General features: G+C 49.6%; 8 protein-coding genes across 8 annotated transcripts; 5 read left to right on the forward strand and 3 right to left on the reverse strand.

Moving 5' to 3' along the window:
- Nucleotides 1–729: 729 nt before the first annotated feature.
- M438DRAFT_277816 (uncharacterized protein) lies at nt 730–2,754 on the reverse strand (the record flags this gene model as incomplete). Its single annotated transcript, XM_029900952.1, has 1 exon — nt 730–2,754. The coding sequence occupies one exon, from the start codon at nt 2,752–2,754 to the stop codon at nt 730–732; it is 2,025 nt and encodes a 674-aa protein (XP_029758553.1).
- On the forward strand, nt 2,724–3,968 carry M438DRAFT_277835 (MFS general substrate transporter; the record flags this gene model as incomplete). The annotated part of the gene is made up of 3 exons (XM_029900953.1): nt 2,724–3,029; nt 3,120–3,303; nt 3,442–3,968. Coding segments are annotated over 3 exons (1,017 nt in total), but the record flags the coding sequence as incomplete, so codon positions are not given.
- A 25-nt stretch (nt 3,969–3,993) lies between these two features.
- M438DRAFT_356930 (FAD/NAD(P)-binding domain-containing protein) lies at nt 3,994–5,594 on the reverse strand (the record flags this gene model as incomplete). Its single annotated transcript, XM_029907131.1, has 6 exons — nt 3,994–4,310; nt 4,359–4,637; nt 4,691–4,735; nt 4,786–5,032; nt 5,096–5,401; nt 5,547–5,594. The coding sequence occupies 6 exons, from the start codon at nt 5,592–5,594 to the stop codon at nt 3,994–3,996; spliced, it is 1,242 nt and encodes a 413-aa protein (XP_029758555.1).
- A 764-nt stretch (nt 5,595–6,358) lies between these two features.
- Nucleotides 6,359–7,939, forward strand: M438DRAFT_300354 (S-adenosyl-L-methionine-dependent methyltransferase). The gene is made up of 4 exons (XM_029902066.1): nt 6,359–6,699; nt 6,756–7,521; nt 7,570–7,708; nt 7,757–7,939. The coding sequence occupies exons 1-4, from the start codon at nt 6,568–6,570 to the stop codon at nt 7,797–7,799; spliced, it is 1,080 nt and encodes a 359-aa protein (XP_029758556.1). The 5' UTR covers nt 6,359–6,567; the 3' UTR covers nt 7,800–7,939.
- Nucleotides 7,940–7,942: 3 nt separating this feature from the next.
- On the forward strand, nt 7,943–9,826 carry M438DRAFT_366898 (uncharacterized protein). Its single transcript, XM_029907919.1, has 2 exons — nt 7,943–8,374; nt 8,429–9,826. The coding sequence occupies exons 1-2, from the start codon at nt 8,042–8,044 to the stop codon at nt 9,353–9,355; spliced, it is 1,260 nt and encodes a 419-aa protein (XP_029758557.1). The 5' UTR covers nt 7,943–8,041; the 3' UTR covers nt 9,356–9,826.
- A 648-nt stretch (nt 9,827–10,474) lies between these two features.
- Nucleotides 10,475–11,797, reverse strand: M438DRAFT_347158 (40S ribosomal protein S5). Its single transcript, XM_029905836.1, has 3 exons — nt 11,585–11,797; nt 11,165–11,348; nt 10,475–11,087 (listed from the first exon to the last, which is right to left on the reverse strand). Exons 1-3 carry the CDS (start codon nt 11,725–11,727, stop codon nt 10,770–10,772), a joined length of 645 nt encoding a protein of 214 aa, XP_029758558.1. The 5' UTR covers nt 11,728–11,797; the 3' UTR covers nt 10,475–10,769.
- Nucleotides 11,798–12,445: 648 nt separating this feature from the next.
- Nucleotides 12,446–14,381, forward strand: M438DRAFT_322323 (uncharacterized protein). The gene is made up of 2 exons (XM_029902953.1): nt 12,446–13,123; nt 13,175–14,381. Exons 1-2 carry the CDS (start codon nt 12,606–12,608, stop codon nt 14,262–14,264), a joined length of 1,608 nt encoding a protein of 535 aa, XP_029758559.1. The 5' UTR covers nt 12,446–12,605; the 3' UTR covers nt 14,265–14,381.
- Nucleotides 14,382–14,582: 201 nt separating this feature from the next.
- M438DRAFT_322324 (uncharacterized protein) lies at nt 14,583–17,017 on the forward strand. Its single transcript, XM_029902954.1, has 3 exons — nt 14,583–14,649; nt 14,982–15,434; nt 15,493–17,017. The coding sequence occupies exons 1-3, from the start codon at nt 14,625–14,627 to the stop codon at nt 16,734–16,736; spliced, it is 1,722 nt and encodes a 573-aa protein (XP_029758560.1). The 5' UTR covers nt 14,583–14,624; the 3' UTR covers nt 16,737–17,017.
- The last annotated feature ends 18 nt before the right edge of the window (nt 17,018–17,035 follow it).

The following is a 17,035-nucleotide window of genomic DNA, read 5'->3' on the forward strand; positions in this document are numbered from 1 at the left end:
CGCCTTTAGATCTATTAACATTAGAGCCTTAAGAGCTTCTACCTACGGTCGATATCTACGAATTAACGATAGGGCTCTAGAATGCGCTAGTACGCTCTTTAAGAGCTTTATTCTTAGGACTAGCGCGAGGGCGCTTAATTATAGCTCTTAGACCGCTAACGAAACTAACCGGTTGCTCTAAGATAGGCGTGTTTAATTAGTATTAAAGAATTAACTACTAAGTTAGTGCGCGCGCAGCAATTTAGGAGGATTTGGCGAGAACTATAGTAAATAATAATAATAACAAATTAAGAAGGCAATTAAGCTGATTTTTGAATAGGAACACTCGCAATTTAAGCCTCTTATATAGAGCTACCTCCTCCTCCAATTCGCGCACTAAAATAACCTTCTAAAACACCTCCTTGTCGCCCTCGCTTAGTCGACTAAGAGACCGATATTACGTACTAGGGTCGACCCTATAGCTATCTATATTACCCTCTATAACAGCACGGCCCTATTGAGCGAGGGCCTCTTATTACAAGGGCCCTCGGCTACAAGAGTAGGGGCTAATTAGTCTTAGATCGACAAAGACGCTTTAAGGGCATGCCGTAATAAACGAGATTTTACGGTATTCCGGCGCGTCTGCGAGACAAGGCTTCTCCGGTGCTCTTTCCATGGACGCGTTCTTTAGGCGTTATTGCCTGCATTTTCTTGAATGATGTTTACGATTTTCTGATTGTGAGAGATCGATCAAGGATCCCAGGATAAAGCCTTCCGCACATCGATGAACTTGGTGGCCATCTCAGAATCTCCAGCGTGTTTCCCAACACCAATCGCGTACGAACCGCGCTGCAACAGCCATTTTTGCTCCGACCATTCGGCGACGTCGCGTAGTTGAACAGGCAGCTTGACTGTGATACTGTCTCGTGGCTCGATCGACTCCGTCCGCTCGAAAGCGATAAGACGCTTTGCTCTTGGCTGCTGCGACGGCCACACGTACACCTGAACGACGTCCTCCCCAATCATCAGACCTATGTTCAGTATACGGACGCAGATGTCCCAACGATCATGCTCAGTAACAACGCTTACGACGGTTGAGTCGAACGTGGTATAGTCCAGGCCGAATCCGAACCACCATTGTGGTGCGACGCCAGCGTCGAGGTGCCACCGATATCCTATCTTGTTACCCTCCTTGTAAACGACTTTGTCATCAACTCCAGGCCAACTCTCTCTGTCGGTAGCGAATGGGAGATCTGAGTACGCCTTGGGCCAAGTCATGGGTAGACGTCCTTTTGGTCTTGCGATGCCGAGTAAGACGTCTGCCAATGCATTGCCCGCTTCTTGTCCTCCATACCAAGCTTGCAGAATTGTATGCGCGCGATCTGCCCATGGCATTTCCAATGGCGAGCCTGACTGGTTGACAATGATGATACGCTCTGGATGGCGAGTGGAGGCTAGAATGTCCTCAACGAGCTTGTCCTGATCGCCCGGAAGTCCCATCGATGGTCGGTCATAGCCTTCGCTCTCCCACTCATCGTTGAGGCCGAGAACCACAATGCAAACGTCACTATTGTCTGCGAGTGTGATAGCTTCTGCGATGGTCGATGTATCTTCCTCTAGGAAACCAAGCCTGGTCGATGGCTGTGCACCATAAACGTGCATCGGCTCGACATCTTTCGAATCAGTCTTGACCGCGTTGTTGGTCTTGGACCATGCTTCAAGTACGACCTTGTAGCTACGTCCTACCGACATAGACATGCTCGAAAGTAACTCTGGACTTCCGAACGAATAGAACGTCTCTCCGATGCCGTTCCAGTCACTGTTGTCCAAGACCAAATCGTCTCCCACAAATAGACGGGCTCCGCCCACGCTAGAGACGCTAAAGGTGTGATTCCCGTCTGTCGCTGGAGTCAGGATCGAGGTCATTCGGAAAGAGTATGGTTCTCCACCATCTCTGAGGCTCTCTGGTCCAGAGTCGAAAAGATCGATACTTGAGTTGTTGCGGTACTGCGTCTCTAGGACGTCACCTGTGCAGTTATGAGAGGCGAAGAAATCAATGCGTAGCATCGAGGTCTCAGAGTCGTCCGCCTGCCACTGAGTTGTTGAAAGGAGAGGCAGCCATTTGTGGGTACGACAACCTTGTGCAGCGTGCACCTCAGCCTCTATACCCAATTTCTTCAATGCTACCTTGAGTGAATTGAACGGATGAGTGAGATATCCCGGATTCATGGCTGCACTTCCACCACCATTTGAAGCGCCAACCAGAGCATTTGGACCGACGAAGGCAATTTTCTTGCCACTGAGCTTTTGAGGATCTAGTGGAAGTACATTGCTGTCGTTTTTAAGCAGAACTATGCCATTCGCAGCAATCCTTCTTAATGTTGCCACATCCTCCGGACTAGTAGTTGAACATTCAGGTGCATGTCTGCTGGCCTTAACGTCGGTTTCAGAAAGGCCCAGTTTGCCTAGCCTTTCTGCTAGACTCAGTAACCTAGCACAAGAAGCATTAATCGCCGTCTTCAGTACGTCAGTATCCTTGTGTTCAAGCGCACCGAGGAGGTTTTCTCCCCTTCGCAGCGTTGGGCCAGGCATCTCCAGGTCGCAGCCAGCCAATACACTCTCAACTGTCGAATTGGTGCCTCCCCAATCGCTCATACATAGACCTTTGAAGCCCCACTGGTCGCGGAGCACATCAGAGATGAGATATTTGTGCATATCCATATGAGTTCCATTGACGAGGTTGTCTGTCCACAACGTGGAGTTGGCGCGCGCCATCCCTTCTCCAATTTTTACCCTCTATGCTGTGTCTGGTTGTGCTTCCATTTATCCCAGAAAGCCCCAGATGGTTGGTTTACAACGATAGACTTGAGGAGGCGAAGCAGGTGTTGGTGAAATATCATGCTAATGGAGATGTCGGGGCGGAGGTGCTAAGAGTGGAGTTGAATGAAATCGTGCAGACGTTGGAGTACGAGAAGAGTGTGCAAAAAGCCGGGTTCAAAGCTTTGATTGCCACCAGGCCGAATCGATGGAGATTTGGTATCGTGGCTGCCGTGTCTAGTAAGTGACAATCTTCCTTTTTTTGAAAATCTTCGAAACAGAGAGAGATGGATTTGTGTCGATGCTGATTTATTGTTTTCTAGTCTTTTTGTCAGATCTCAGGAAACAATATCATTACTTATTATCTAGGCACCGTTCTCACCACCATCGGTATAACAGGCGTACAAACACAATTAGCTATAAATCTGGGCTTGAGTGTGTTCAATCTCCTCTGCGCCATAGCCGGCAGCTCCGTCTGTGAAAAGATAGGACGTCGTCCTTCTTTCCGTAAGTCCTTCCTTTCCCTTTCTTCTGCCTTACCCTCCCTCCCTCCTCCTCCTCCTCCTCCTCCTCCTCCTCCTTCCTCCTCTTCCGATCGGTATGCCAACGCTGAACACTCAAACACTAATATCCAAAACAAAACAGTAATCTCAACCTCAATAATGGCATTACTGCTTATAATCGTCAGTGCATTGACAAAACAATTCTCCACCACCCCCACCACCGCCTCCTCTTCCGCCCAAGTAGCCCTGATCTTCCTCTTCTACGGCGCATATTCACTCGTCTGGACACCACTAGCCTACCTCTACCCTCTAGAAGTGCTGTCGTTTTCCCTCCGCGCGTCCGGAATGGCTAGTTATAATGGATTGTGCTATACGGCTGCATTCTTCAATACGTATATAATACCTTATGCGATGGGGTGGTCGAGTTGGGGGTTTTATTTGATCACGGCCGGGTGGTGTTTTGTGGAGGTGGGGGTTATGTGGGTTTATTTCCCGGAGACGAAAGGGATGACGTTGGAGGAGGTTGATGTGGTGTTTGATGGTGTGGGACATGTTGATTTGGATGTTGATGTTGATGTTGAGATGAAGGGGGTGGAGGTTGTTGAGGGGGAGGAAGTTGTGGTTGAGGTGGTTGGGAAGGATGGCGACGGTGGGAAGGTGAAGCAGTAGATGTTTACATTTGTTTACGCATCGATCAAGCTCCGGCCATAGCTGTGACTTCATTTTGTGCAGTCTCGACCTCCTTCTCTTCTTTCTTGTCGACGACGGGACTTCTGTCCAACGCGTGTTTGAAGACGGGACTTTGCTCTAACAACTTCCAATCCAAAACCATGTATGCGTTTTGCTTGGTCAATCTGACCTCTTCTGCTCCACGTATGCTGACTTCGTTGGCATATGACTGAAGCTCCGATGATAGATCAGAGCTGGTAGAGCCAGGCGCGTAGTGTTTCGTCAAGATGTCCACGAGATTATAAGCATCTTGAATTGCATGGTTTAGTCCTTGTCCGCGATCTGGTTATCGATTAGTGTTGTCGATGTGAGGAGCAATCAACCACTTACGAGGTGGCATGGCATGCGCTGCATCACCGGCTAGAGCGACTCTTCCGTTCTGGCAATCCCATTCTTTGGTTTCCCAACAACTCAATTCTTCATATCTGCAATCCAGATTTCCATCCAGGCAGTCAAAAGCTGACTTGAAGGGTTCGCAGAGGAGGTTGCCTCTTCTTTTGAGCTCTGTGATGCGAGATGAGGAAGTTGGGAAGGAGGAGCATGAGCCCAACCACCCGGAGACGAGTTGGAAAGACCAAGTGGTGGGGTCTTCAGCTGGCGTATCTTGTACTGTTTGAATAATTAACATGATGTCTCGCTAGTAGAACTGAAGCAAAACGTACCAGAAAGCATACAGAACAAGTCTGGATGTAAACATATACTCCAAGCTACGTGACATCAGCATTGAATCCCAACAGCTTGTCGTCATATAAATTACCGGGATGAGCAGACCTCAAGAATAGTGCCTTCTCTTTTTCCTGAGGACAGAAAGTGATGTTGGTGTGAATCACATTTTCCAAAGGCTTGACGGAAGCTTCTTCCTCACTGAGAAGAAGACCACGAACCGCTGAGCGAGGGCCATCGGCTCCAACAACCAACGATCCTGTCTCTGTGGCTCCGTTGGCAAAGATGGCGGTGATTGTGTTGTCGGCGTTGTAGTGAATGTCTGTCAGTGAGTGGCCGTACTAAACCGTGTCAGCATATCATTTCGTCTCCATTCAACGAGGAGAAGACGGAGTAGAAATTACCTTGACATCAGTACCCTCTGTCAAAAAGGTTCGCAACTTTCTCCTCGATACACGAACTATTTGCCCTTTGATCGGGATGTCCTTCATGATATCTCCGGTCAGTCCATTGTACATACGCATGCGATCAAGTGGAGACTGTGTCCAATCTAAAGATGAGTCGACATATGCTTCCGATAGCCTCGAAGCCAACTTGTCAGGGAGTAGCGATTTGAGGAGGGGTAATGCCCAATGTAGACCCATGGTCCATTCTCGAGGGCGAGCAGAGGCATTGGGCTCGTGGTCGAAGATCTTGAATGGGATGCCTGCCTACGACTTGGTGTAAGTTTCATGGAGAAGACATGTCATGACTGGATTTTGGAGTAGAAGATCCTCTTTTGGACCACGTCTGTCGGAGATAGAAAAGTCGAGATGGCTGGTATTGAGGTAGTGCGAAGGTAAGAGTGAGACTTACTTTCTGAAGTCCATGTGCAATCGCAAGGCCAGTTACACCTGCCGTCATGCGTCGGTTAGCAAATTTTCAGGGATGCTCCATGTCTCGAGATCGGGGCACGATACCAGCCCCAATGATTAGCACAGGTGCGACATCCTTGATTTCTGTATTAGGTGCCATAACGTTGGTATCCAATTCCCTTTAAACGACGTGTGTCCGCGTGATGAAGCAGATAGACAGAAGAGTTACAATCCCACAGGAGCGGAAGCAAGTCAGGAAGGAATGACAAGAACAAGGCAAAGAAAATGGGTGCTAAGAGACAACTGGCGGTCTGGAGATCAAGTGGGTTACTTTGACAGAGAAAGAGCCAATAGAGAAGCGGAGAGCTCCATAATTCGCACTTGCCTTGATGGAGAATGGTTACAAATCCTAGTTTCGTCGAAGATTGGTGGCATAATCCATGCTTGAGCGGAAGGCACGATGCAGTGACACATGTCAGACAAGCGAGAAGCCGACCGTCATAACAGCCAATGCCAATCATGTTATGCTTCTTCATGCACACTGGATGCTTGGTTGGCACCCTGCATCACCCCTCCTCCTTGATATTGATCGATCAACTAAGCGCGCTTCGTAGTACGGCCAGTTCCTTGGGACATTTGTCCATACTCACCCGTCTGTGTGCCGTGTCCCAGGGTGATGGCCCCAAAAATATGGAGGGTATAAAGACGGCTGTAAGTCCGGCGGACCCGTAGGTTTTGGCCAACTGCTTGCAATTGACTTTCAAATAGAAAGAACGAAAGTGTTTCAACACCTCAGCGCGGCAAAACCGAAACGCGACACTCTTCAGTCAAACGCGACGCATCCCGAATTTGCCGCGGCATTCAGAAGCCGGGCGATCATTGCATGACAGCACAGCCCTCTCTCGAAACAAAGTCAGCCAACGAAACACACTATTCAAGCAGTGGATCCATCAAAAGACCAAGAATAACCGTGGCTTTATAGAGGAAGTAGTAGGAGTCGGGTAGCGAAAAAGAATCAAGATATGGCCGATAGCAATGCACATGACAACGGACCTTCGACAGATCCAAGCAACCACACTACGAATGGACTGCACAATCACGATGCTGGTTTTAATGATGTAGAAGGAGATGGCCAAGATATAGACGGGGATGATGTGAGTTCATCATCGGTCCATCGTTTCGAGATAGCCCTGCTGAAGCTTGATGATAGAATTCGACCAGCGATTATGGCAGCTCGGTATCTGAGAGTTATTGCAGTACTATCCGCAGCAATGCCGAAGACTACTACTGGGAAAATGGACGACGCTATCATGCAATGGGAGGCGGCCGGTATCTCCTCCCGAATGACGATACAGAACTTGATCGTGAAGACATGAAACACCACATGTGGACGCTGGTCCTTGAAGGCGAGCTGCACCTCGCTCCTTTTGGAGACGACCATCCACATAAGATACTCGACGTCGGCACGGGATCGGGTATATGGGCCATGCAAGCAGCGGACAGATATCCATCAGCCGAAGTCATCGGGTTCGACATTTCGCCTGTCCAGCCGAGTTGGGTACCGCCGAACTTGATATTCGAAGTTGACGACCTCGAACAGGAATGGCTATGGCAATCATGCTCATTCGATCTAGTGCATTGTCGATTCATGTTCATGTCAGTGTCAGACTGGCCGTCTATGCTCGAACAAGCCTATCGAACGCTCAAACCCGGTGGTTACATCGAACTAGCAGAACTTGACCTACATCCTATGCCAGCAATTGAGGGCAATCCAGGTCCACCCCTTGTCAGTGAATGGTTTGACATACAAGGTAAGATTCTAGCGAAGATGGGGTTCGATATGCGTGTCGCATCAAAGTTCAGGCAGATGCTTGTAGCTGCGGGATTCGAAGACGCGGTAGAAGTCGTGAGGCCAGTGCCATGGGGAACATGGCCATCAGAGAAGCGACACAAAGCCATTGGATTTTGGCATGTTGGTGAGTGTATGTGTCAATGGTGATGTGAAGCTACTGACTGGAAGGCAGAACAACTCAAGATGGGACTACAGGGCATCACAATGGCATCTCTGACTCGGGCTGGATGGTCAGTACCAGAGGTCGAAGTATTTCTTGCTGGACTGCGTCGAGAGATGAAGGATCCAAAATGGCAGATTCAAGACCAGGCGTACGTCGATGCGTGAGCTTTCGTGACCATGACTGATGTCGAGAACAGGTACACTGTCTACGGTAGGAAACCAGGAGGGAAGACGGTATGATAATCGGAGTCTGGATTGGATTGATTATCGAATTGAGTGGTGACGATGTTGGAGAGTGGTCTGTGCACTGTTGTTGCTGTGCAACGGCGGGAGGCTTTGTTTATTCGGCCTTGGGTGCGGGACAATATTTCTCACAAGCGTGACGCTGGGAGCTATACAGCAACCGTACATACTCGACTGCCTAGCTGCATCACATCACTTTCTACCAACCTAGCTATCAGCATCAATATCCACACAAACTCATGGCGTCGCCTTCACGATCAGGCGGCACAATGCACGTCGCAGTCACATCGCCCTTCAAATTCCTCATGGGCTCATCACACAGTGCCCCCGACATGTCGGTTAATGCCCTGGTCGACCGCTTCACCACTCTTGAAGTCAAGGACAAGGATGAAGATAGCGCAAAGCGCGCAGTACGACGACTGGAAGCTGCTTTGAGGAGAGCCGAGATGGCGCGTGAGGAGGCAGAGACTGAGGCAGCAAGCTTGCGCGACGAGCTCAGGGAGCAAAGAGACATGGCTGAAGAGCGTCTGCGCGAAAAGACTGACTTGCGCCAACGACTGGATGAGTACGAGGTATGTACAATGCACTTCCCTTCTGCCCGACGTATGGCTGACCAAGCTCGACAGAAAAAGTACGAAAAGGCCAAGGAGCGCTTCAAGCAGCAAAAAGTTAAGCACGAAGATCAACTGCGCAAGATGCAAAAGGAATACATGGAGCGCGAGAAGCTACACTGGAGACAGCAACAGCAGCTACAAGAAGAAGTCGACTGGGAGAAGAAGCTGCGCGCCGATGCGAACGACTTAGTTGCTTTCTTGGAGATTGACCATATTGTCGCCCTTCAAGCCCAAAAGGACAAGCACGTCGAGCTACTCGCAAAGCAGCAAGCTGCACCAAGGGCCCAAGAGCCTCCTCAGGACCTACTCGATGACTTCGAGATCGAGATCGACACGCCGCAAAAGAAACAAGACGAGCCCATGGCCGAAGCAGAACCCGAGTCCACTCACAACGACTACGCCGTCGAAGACACTCCCGAGCCCGAGCACATCCAAGCCTCCAGAACCCAAACACCAGTCCGCAGCCACACAAGCACTCCCATCGCTCACGACTCGCCCCAAAACACCGTCACCGCAACACCTCAAACAACAAGCACGAAACAAACCCTCCGCGTCCCCATAAACTTCAACGACGACGACACCGAAGACGCCTCCTCCACCAGCGACAAAGAAAACTCCCAACCTTCCCTCCTTCAACCCCCACGCACACCTCTACCTTCTTCCCGCACCGTCAGCGCACCCCCTCACCACTCTCTAAAAACACCAATGACTATTTCCTGCTCGACGCCTGCACTACACCCTAATATCCCGGCTTTTTTGAATACGCCTATTGATAGAGAAGCCGCTCTTGCGGCCATCAGAGAGAGAAGAGGCAGAGCAAGGAGTAATGGTGCTGCTGGTATGGCCACACCGAGAAGATTGGGGAGAGATGCGTCTGCCCCTCCTGCCGGTGGGTTGAGTGCTAGTGTGGGCCCGAGATCTAAGAGTCGTGGTCCTTGATTGAGAAAGGGAACATTTTTCCTGTACATGACTTTCTCTCCTTGACTCTTGAGTTTGGGATGGTTTTTGGGCTTGGTGTCCTTTTACAGCATGGCGTTTGTGTTTCCTTGGTCTTCTTTGGTCTTTTGCGAGGGCATAGGAAAACGGCTTTGGGGGGTTGGTGTGTTTTTGTTCTCCTTCTACTTTACTCTTTTTTTTTTTGCTTCTCTCTCTTTCTTTCTTCGAAATGCTAGTAATGACTTTTTTTCAAATTACCTTCTCACGAGCTACAGTAGGCTTTTGCCTCTTCGATGCGTCTCGAACAACGACTGCGGTGAGGGTCAGAAGAGTATCACAGATATCAGAAACACTATAGAAAAGGTCAGACGACGATTACAACAAGCAACAAATCAGGCCTCCGAGGCATGGATCGAGCAAGGAAAATAAAAGACAGACTAGGTAGCACTTATGAATCACTATACCATGCCCTTTGCCAACCTTTCCAAGTAAGACTGACCCAGCAATATCTCACGTAAGAGGGTAGACCAGCCCGAATTCTTGCAGAACTGTGTAGTACTAATGTCAACTTACCATGAATGGTCAGTAGCAGCAGCTGAACCTGTGCGAGATTGTCGGTGGATTGAGATGACAGCAACAATAATGATGGAGTGAGTATGATGATCATCGTAAACGGGATTGAAGACCGGACCATTGTACTTATGGTGGTGATGTTGAGGTTCTTGCCGATGAGAGTGAGGTTGCAAAACTCGACTGTATAGTCAAGGCGGTGGAAAGGACAAGGATGTTGGAAAGGAACAAGCAGATGTCGGCGGCGAAGAGAGCTAGGTCTGATGGTACGTTGTATTGTGTCGATGAGAATGGCGACGCTGAGGCTATTGTGGTCAAGTGTTGTTGGAAGCCGACATATCCTGAGGCTGAGACAAGACGCCGCAGCTAGTGTGGTATTTGGAAGTAGACCTTCGACGTGGCTTGGTATGCTTGTTTGGTGCAAAGGATGCAACCAGTTGTTCGGATGGTTGTCAGCTGGCTACATTGATGAGACATGTACGACGTGGATTCAAGATTTGGTTTGGAGATGAAGAAAAAAGTTGATGATTTTGCTTTTGCATTCTCGACATGAAGCTAGCCCTGTCGCATAGCACCAGATCATTAGAAGGAAGAAAAAGAAGAACGCCCATGTTTTCCAGCCCTGTTAGATCACACGGGAACGATACACCTCTTTCCGGGGGAATGGTGGTTGGTTTTTTTCATCTCACGTTCAAGAGAGAAAAATGTTGGTCCTTTTGAAGAAAGCAGAAACGTGACAAAGCCAGCATTGAAGCAAAAAGAGACAAGGCTTGCCATTCTTTGTATGTTCTTTTCGAAAACCCAACACGTCCTCTCCCTCCCTTGCATGCCTGCCCAGGCGATACGTTTATCGGTTGGACTTGGCGACACGCTCGAGCTCGTCCTTCTTCTTGATGGCGTAGGAGTTGGAAGAACCCTTGGCGGCGTTGATGAGCTCCTCAGCAAGGCACTCGGCAACAGACTTGATGTTGCGGAAAGCGGCCTCACGGGCACCGATGGTCAAGAGGGCAATGGCCTGGTTGACACGGCGGAGGGGAGAGACATCGACGGCCTGGCGACGGACGGTACCGGCGGAACCAATACGGGTGGAGTCCTCACGGGGACCGCAGTTGACGATGGCGTCGACGGCGATCTGGATGGGGTTCTGGTCGGTCATGATGTGAACCTGTGTGTAGTTGTTAGCGACCTGGCGGACACAAGTCGGCCCAGACAAGGTGTAGAGTCTAGGAAGAAGTGACGCACGATCTCGAAGGCGTGGGCGACGATGCGGACGGCCATGATCTTCTTTCCGTTGTTGCGGCCGTTCATCATGAGGGCGTTGGTGAGACGCTCAATGATGGGGCACTGGGCCTTGCGGAATCTCTTCTGGGCGTAACGACCAGCAGAGTGGGGGAGGTAGACGGGCTGACGGATCTGGATGTAGTCGCTGAGGTATGAGGGTCAGCTAAGTGCTTGCGCGTGCCGATACTTCCTCTGCCTCGAAGGTGCGTCTGTTGCCAGTCTGTATGGTATGGTATGGTATCTTGAGTGCTTCTTGCGCGCCAACCCTCTTTCGAGATTGCGCCAATGTCCATCTCTTTCAATGTCCGGCTCTTCCTTTTCCATTCCCATTCCAGACTGACAATGACCATCCCGTTGTCGCAGAGGAGTGCGCAGACTCACGTCAAAGAGATATCTCTGATCTCGACATCCTCGTAGCTCCACTTGTTGAACAGCTTGACGCTGCCAATCTCGGATGCAACCTCCTTGGGCAGGACGGGGTAGCCCTGGGGCTGCTCGACTTCGATCTCTCCGGCGTCAGACATTTTGGCGATGTGAAGGGGGAGGGTTGAACGGCGGAAATGGGCGAGGTTGGCGTGGTTGTCGAGAAGTCGTCGCTCGGTTAGCAGTTTTCGCGCGGTGCAAATTCTCAATTCTCACTCGCTGGGTGGGCGCTAGCGAAGACGGCTTCTTCCGGGCGTCGCGAGCCTTGGCAAGAGAGCCCCCCTTGGCCAAAATTTGTCACATTTAGCATCTTCAGTGAGTACGGCCGTCCGGACCAAGCAATCCACAGTGTTTTCGAGAGTGGAACACATTGGCTCGTAGGGGGCGCTGACAGTCATCACGCTCTTATCGGACACAGCCTTCAATGTCGCAGGAATTGTCTATTTACACAGTCACACGGGAGAGCGCGAACCCGTCGGAGCCTCACATCGCCGACCATGACACTTTACATGTCAGTGCTCTCCCACTGCCCTCGTTTATGATGTTTCTTCTTTAGCCGATCTGTCTCCTTGATCATGCATGTTGCTTGCTATATATGCTCCTTATAACAGCTTTTGCTATGTCTCTGCTTACAAAACTGTTACTGCCGTTTAACTCAATCTCGCGCCGACTGACGTCCAGATTCAACTACGAGACAGTTGTAAAGTGTATCCCAGTACAGGCTTGCATCATCCGATCATTTAATCATACCTGTGCCGATCCAAGCGATGCCGTCCTTTTTGCGAGATTAATCCAGTAGTTTTTAGGCACTCGCTATATACATGCCCTGGCGCCTTCTGTTGTTCCAACATTGCTGTTTCTCCGTCCAGGTCAAGTGCATCCGGCTTGCGCTTTCCCAACGTCCGATCATCTGTTCATGCATCCATAACAACCCGATGAACCAGTTTTGTCTCTCTGATGCCACTCTCATCTTTATGCAATGACCAACCGTTCGGAATTTTCTGTCTGGAAGCTTCAACCTCACATCGAACAAGCTCCGCTACTCGACCTCGAATATCTCAGAGGCCGTGCCTCATGGATCAGAGACGAGCTGGATCCCGTTGTCGCTCGTGAAGGTCCGGATACCCTACGGCCGGATACTGTTGTTGTTCTCTTCAAATTCTTCGAACAGCTACGCACATCATACTTGACTCTCGAATATATTCGCGACTCGCGGATCCACCTAGCGCTTATCGACATCGCGGGCCGCGCTACTCGATGGCCGGTCAAACTCATCGATGAGGCCGAGGAAATCATTCTCAAATTGGAGAAGGAGTGGGGTTCATTATCAAGTATCAAGGTCAATCTATACGACGTTGGTGGAAGGCTACATGGAATCAGCACTCCCGAGGATTTACAGAGAGAAGTACTTCTTATCAAGTGGGCACGCAAAGAGACAGCATGGGTCAACCCAACCTTTGCTCGACGGAATGGAGCCCTTGGTTTCAAGCCAGGAGAGTAAGTATAATGCCTCGTTGACGGCGCGTCTCGTGTTCTGACATCTTCCAGCTGGTGGATCAACACCATGTTTGCGTTTCATGATGGCATCATCGCCAACGTCTCATCAGACAGTTGCGTCACTACATGCTTTCAACAAGCGTATGCTCTACTTCTGGCAGATGGCGACGAGCTTGAATGTGATGATCCGGCTCACTTTACTTACCGATCAACATCCGGAGATGCTAGAAGATATCGCCTATGCGCTGGAACGCTTGCCTCGAGACAACCTGTTCGTGTATTGAGAAGCCACACCCTGCGAAGTTTCTTTGCTCCACGGGCGGGTGTGAGATACGACGGAATGTACAAGGTATCCGGCTGGCGAATCATTCAGGACCCGAAGACCAAGGCAGTCCACTACCACATCAGATTCGACCGTCTACCTTCAGAGCCACCGATTGGCCCCGTTTTGGAACACCCGACGGCTGAGGAGATTGATGACTACCGCGAATATAAACGCAATCGAAAAGATATCCGCAAAACCCGCAACTACCTGCGCCACGGCCTACGCTTCGGCACACCAAATCCTGGCTCCTGCTCCACACACGATGAGGTGTCAATATTAGATAAACCTAACAGTGCTGAGACTACACCGACCATCAAGAAACCCACTCCACGAAGAAAACCCAGCACATTATACATTCACCCGGAAGTTGTGGAATCTCCACCCAAACAAGACACACCAGCAAATCCCGATGATAATCCCTTCTTCTCTAGCGCAACTCCTGACGACAATCCATTCTTTTCTGGTGCCTTGGACTCTCAAACAGGGCTGGGCAAGATCAACACAATACGACCTGATGTAATCAACTACGCCCCTGTACTTGATGCCGCTTCTGCTGCTGGTGCAGCCATTGATCCATTCTTTGCAGGGGCTTTGCAAGAGCACGCAGCGAAAAGAGCGGCAGCCTTTAGACTGGGACCTGCTCCTTTGGCATCACCCACTCTCTCAAAACCAAGGACTCTTGGTCTTGGCGGCAGAAAGCCGATGATCGGTTTCGTTAGCATGATTCACGAATCAGATGAGGGCAAAACCTCACAAGATATGGAAAGACGAGATTCTCAAAGTCCAACATTGCTCGCGCGACGCAGCAAGAATTGAGAGCTGAAAGCTGAGAATTGGAATTCATTGCATTGCATACCTATATATTTGTTTTGTGGCAGCCGGCGTTATTATACCCTAGATACTGAGTTTTACCTAAGCATGCATTTTTCTTCTACACATGTACATTTTTGGAACGTGATGTAGTATTGAGCAAATGTTTTCTCTGAGCAAATCGAACCATTTCAAACAAGTCGAAGAGTAACCCTGTCAAATCGGCAAGAGCTGCTTTTCTCGGCAAGGCTTTCTCGCAGTCGGGCTTTCGATCTCTCTCTCCATCAACAAACACTTTGCGTGACGATAACTTTTCATCGAAGAGACAACATAATAATTGTGTACTCCTCAGACAAACAAATCAGCATGAATGCCTCCGAAGTAATAGAATGTGAGTGTTCATTTTCTTCTCATCACAATGGTCTGCTACGCACGTCCTCCACAAGAGAAAGAAAACAACAAGACAATTGAGATGAACGAAAGTTTTCCGCACGGCGTTATGTGTTCACTGTTCAAGAGACAATGACCATATGAGCAAGGCCGAAGCGAGTTGAGGGCCGGGGGTTGGAGATTGGTGTCATCGTCGTAGATGCGGACGAATACTCTCTCAACCCCTGATGCTCATCCGCGTAAATGAGGAATAAAGCATTGGCGCTCTCGAGATATTTAGGATACAGCTGCAAATGAGATTTTGGACTCATATATACTAACATATTACCGTAGCAACCACACATGCATCTCCGTCACCTGATGGCCATTACATTGCTGGCTTGACACCCAATCATCTCTATGTCTATTACACGTCAAGTCTGACCATCGCGTGTTCATTCCCTCTCGACCACTTGAACACACCTACTACGCGGTCTGTCGAAGCTCCTACACTCCATTGGACACCATGTTCGCTATCCATCATCCTCCAGACCAGCAGTTATGTTTCACTGCACAGTCTAGCGAATACATCTAGTAGAGTGAAGATCGCAAACGGAAGCGCCAGTCTAGGTAGAATCGCTAGTGTGGATGTGTTTGGTGAGGATGTTGTTGTGGTGTGGGAGTTCGGCAGAGTTGGAATTTTCGAGGTGGGCAGGGGACGAGTTACTGAAATCGGCGAGTTGAAGACTGGTATCGGTAGCCTGAGGTCTGCGTGGGGTATCAGAAGAGTCAAAGGAAAGGCCGAAGGTACGTTTCTCACTTTCCTCGTTCTGTTTTGATGGAAAGGCGTGGCTGACAAAGACAGTACTTGCCCTGCTGTGCCGCACTTCTGCAACAGATATACTGTCTTTGCTTTTGCCTTCTTCGACTACACCTCTGACTACAATAACCTTGCCGACCATAGATGCTCAATATTTGGCTTGGAGTCCTTCTGGTAAATGGATCAGTATACTGGACACATCACTCAGTGCCCCAAACTCCGCAGTACACATCTATACTGCAGATGGCAATTTCTACCGCAGTTATCCACCTCAGACCTCTATACCAGCTGAAGAGACATATACATTGGGCCCTCTCCGTCAAGCATGGGGACCAAGCAATCTCGCTCTCGCAAATGCAGATGGTAGCATAACTCTCCTCTCCACCACGACTTTCTCTCCAGTCTGCGTGTTGGACCCGTGGACGATAGCAGAAGACGACATCACAGCAGTTTACCGCGAACAAGTGAGCGGCAAAGGCGATCGTAGCTGGGCCTATCTAGGCAATGGCGACGACAGCACATTTCAACTCCTAACCTCCTACTCTCCAGCTCTGGACATCAAATTCGACGTCTCCGGAAAACATCTCGCTTTCAGATTAGAGGCTTTCCCAGAAACCGTGATTATCTGGAAGATACCTTCTTCTAACCCCGTATTTGCTTCTCCCACACAAGACGAGGCAATCAATGAGGACCAATCAGAAACCAACGAACAACAAAACACCCTCTCAATCCTCCACCACCACACCGCAATCAGAAAACTCCACTGGCATCCTACAACCCCCGGTCTCCTCCTCACACACACAGAAGATAATCAAATCTACCTTTTCTCCAATAACCCGGACACAAACGCCCCTCTCCAAATAACCCACCCGTTTTCCTCTGCGGCGTCCTCTTCCACATCTTCATCACCCTCCATCAACGAAATCACAAATATCCACTGGACCACCCCTACAACTTTACTACACACAACACGTAAAAGAGGTTGGTGCTTACTCTACCCTTTCGGCTCCGCCCCTGCTTCTTCTTCTTCGCCAGCAAAACCGCAGTTTTCTGCTGGTATGATCGGGGTTGAAGATGTTGGGCAAGTGGGAACAGAAGATGTTGGTGAGGATTCTTTGTATGATATTCTCTCTGGAAGAACACCGTTGCCTAAATTGAGGATTTCTGATGATGTGGAGGGGGAGGTGGACGGAGAAGAGTTGCCGGTGGATTCGGAGGGGGAAGAGGGGTTGGGGGATACGTTTAGAGGCAAGAGTACGGCTGGCACGGTGGGGAGTTTTGAGTATTAGGAGGGGGGAAAGAGAGACACTTGGAGTTTGGTTGTTGTGGAGGGCTGATGCTGGGAGTGGGTTTTCTTTTTCTCGTTCGTTTGATGGTTGTCGGTTTGAAAGCTTTTGGGTGCTGTTGTCCGTGATTGTTGTTTCTGTTTATCAATCTCTGGATGCCAAGTCTTTTGAGCAGGAGTAGTGTAACACCAAGAGAAGAGAAACCAAGTACTGAAGACTTGATCGTCGACGTCTTCGTCATATCAACCTCTGACTATACACATTGTACCACCAATTCTATACCTACCACCCAAACCCACACC

Source organism: Aureobasidium pullulans, assembly GCF_000721785.1.
Source record: "Aureobasidium pullulans EXF-150 unplaced genomic scaffold scaffold_14, whole genome shotgun sequence".
Taxonomy (NCBI): domain Eukaryota; kingdom Fungi; phylum Ascomycota; class Dothideomycetes; order Dothideales; family Saccotheciaceae; genus Aureobasidium; species Aureobasidium pullulans.

Excerpts from the sequence above, each read along its gene's own strand:
- M438DRAFT_366898 (XM_029907919.1), top strand. The coding sequence starts at position 8,042 with ATGGCGTCGCCTTCACGATCAGGCGGCACAATGCACGTCGCAGTCACA. Across the intron at positions 8,375-8,428 it reads AACGACTGGATGAGTACGAG|AAAAAGTACGAAAAGGCCAA; the intron begins GTATGTACAATG and ends CAAGCTCGACAG.
- M438DRAFT_322323 (XM_029902953.1), top strand. The coding sequence starts at position 12,606 with ATGACCAACCGTTCGGAATTTTCTGTCTGGAAGCTTCAACCTCACATC. Across the intron at positions 13,124-13,174 it reads CTTGGTTTCAAGCCAGGAGA|CTGGTGGATCAACACCATGT; the intron begins GTAAGTATAATG and ends GACATCTTCCAG.
- M438DRAFT_322324 (XM_029902954.1), top strand. The coding sequence starts at position 14,625 with ATGAATGCCTCCGAAGTAATAGAAT. Across the intron at positions 14,650-14,981 it reads TGCCTCCGAAGTAATAGAAT|CAACCACACATGCATCTCCG; the intron begins GTGAGTGTTCAT and ends ATATTACCGTAG. Across the intron at positions 15,435-15,492 it reads AGTCAAAGGAAAGGCCGAAG|TACTTGCCCTGCTGTGCCGC; the intron begins GTACGTTTCTCA and ends TGACAAAGACAG.
- M438DRAFT_347158 (XM_029905836.1), bottom strand. The coding sequence starts at position 11,727 with ATGTCTGACGCCGGAGAGATCGAAGTCGAGCAGCCCCAGGGCTACCCC. Across the intron at positions 11,349-11,584 it reads ATCAGAGATATCTCTTTGAC|CGACTACATCCAGATCCGTC; the intron begins GTGAGTCTGCGC and ends CTCATACCTCAG. Across the intron at positions 11,088-11,164 it reads TCGCCCACGCCTTCGAGATC|GTTCACATCATGACCGACCA; the intron begins GTGCGTCACTTC and ends AACTACACACAG.
- M438DRAFT_300354 (XM_029902066.1), top strand. The coding sequence starts at position 6,568 with ATGGCCGATAGCAATGCACATGACAACGGACCTTCGACAGATCCAAGC. Across the intron at positions 7,522-7,569 it reads CATTGGATTTTGGCATGTTG|AACAACTCAAGATGGGACTA; the intron begins GTGAGTGTATGT and ends ACTGGAAGGCAG. Across the intron at positions 7,709-7,756 it reads TGGCAGATTCAAGACCAGGC|GTACACTGTCTACGGTAGGA; the intron begins GTACGTCGATGC and ends TGTCGAGAACAG.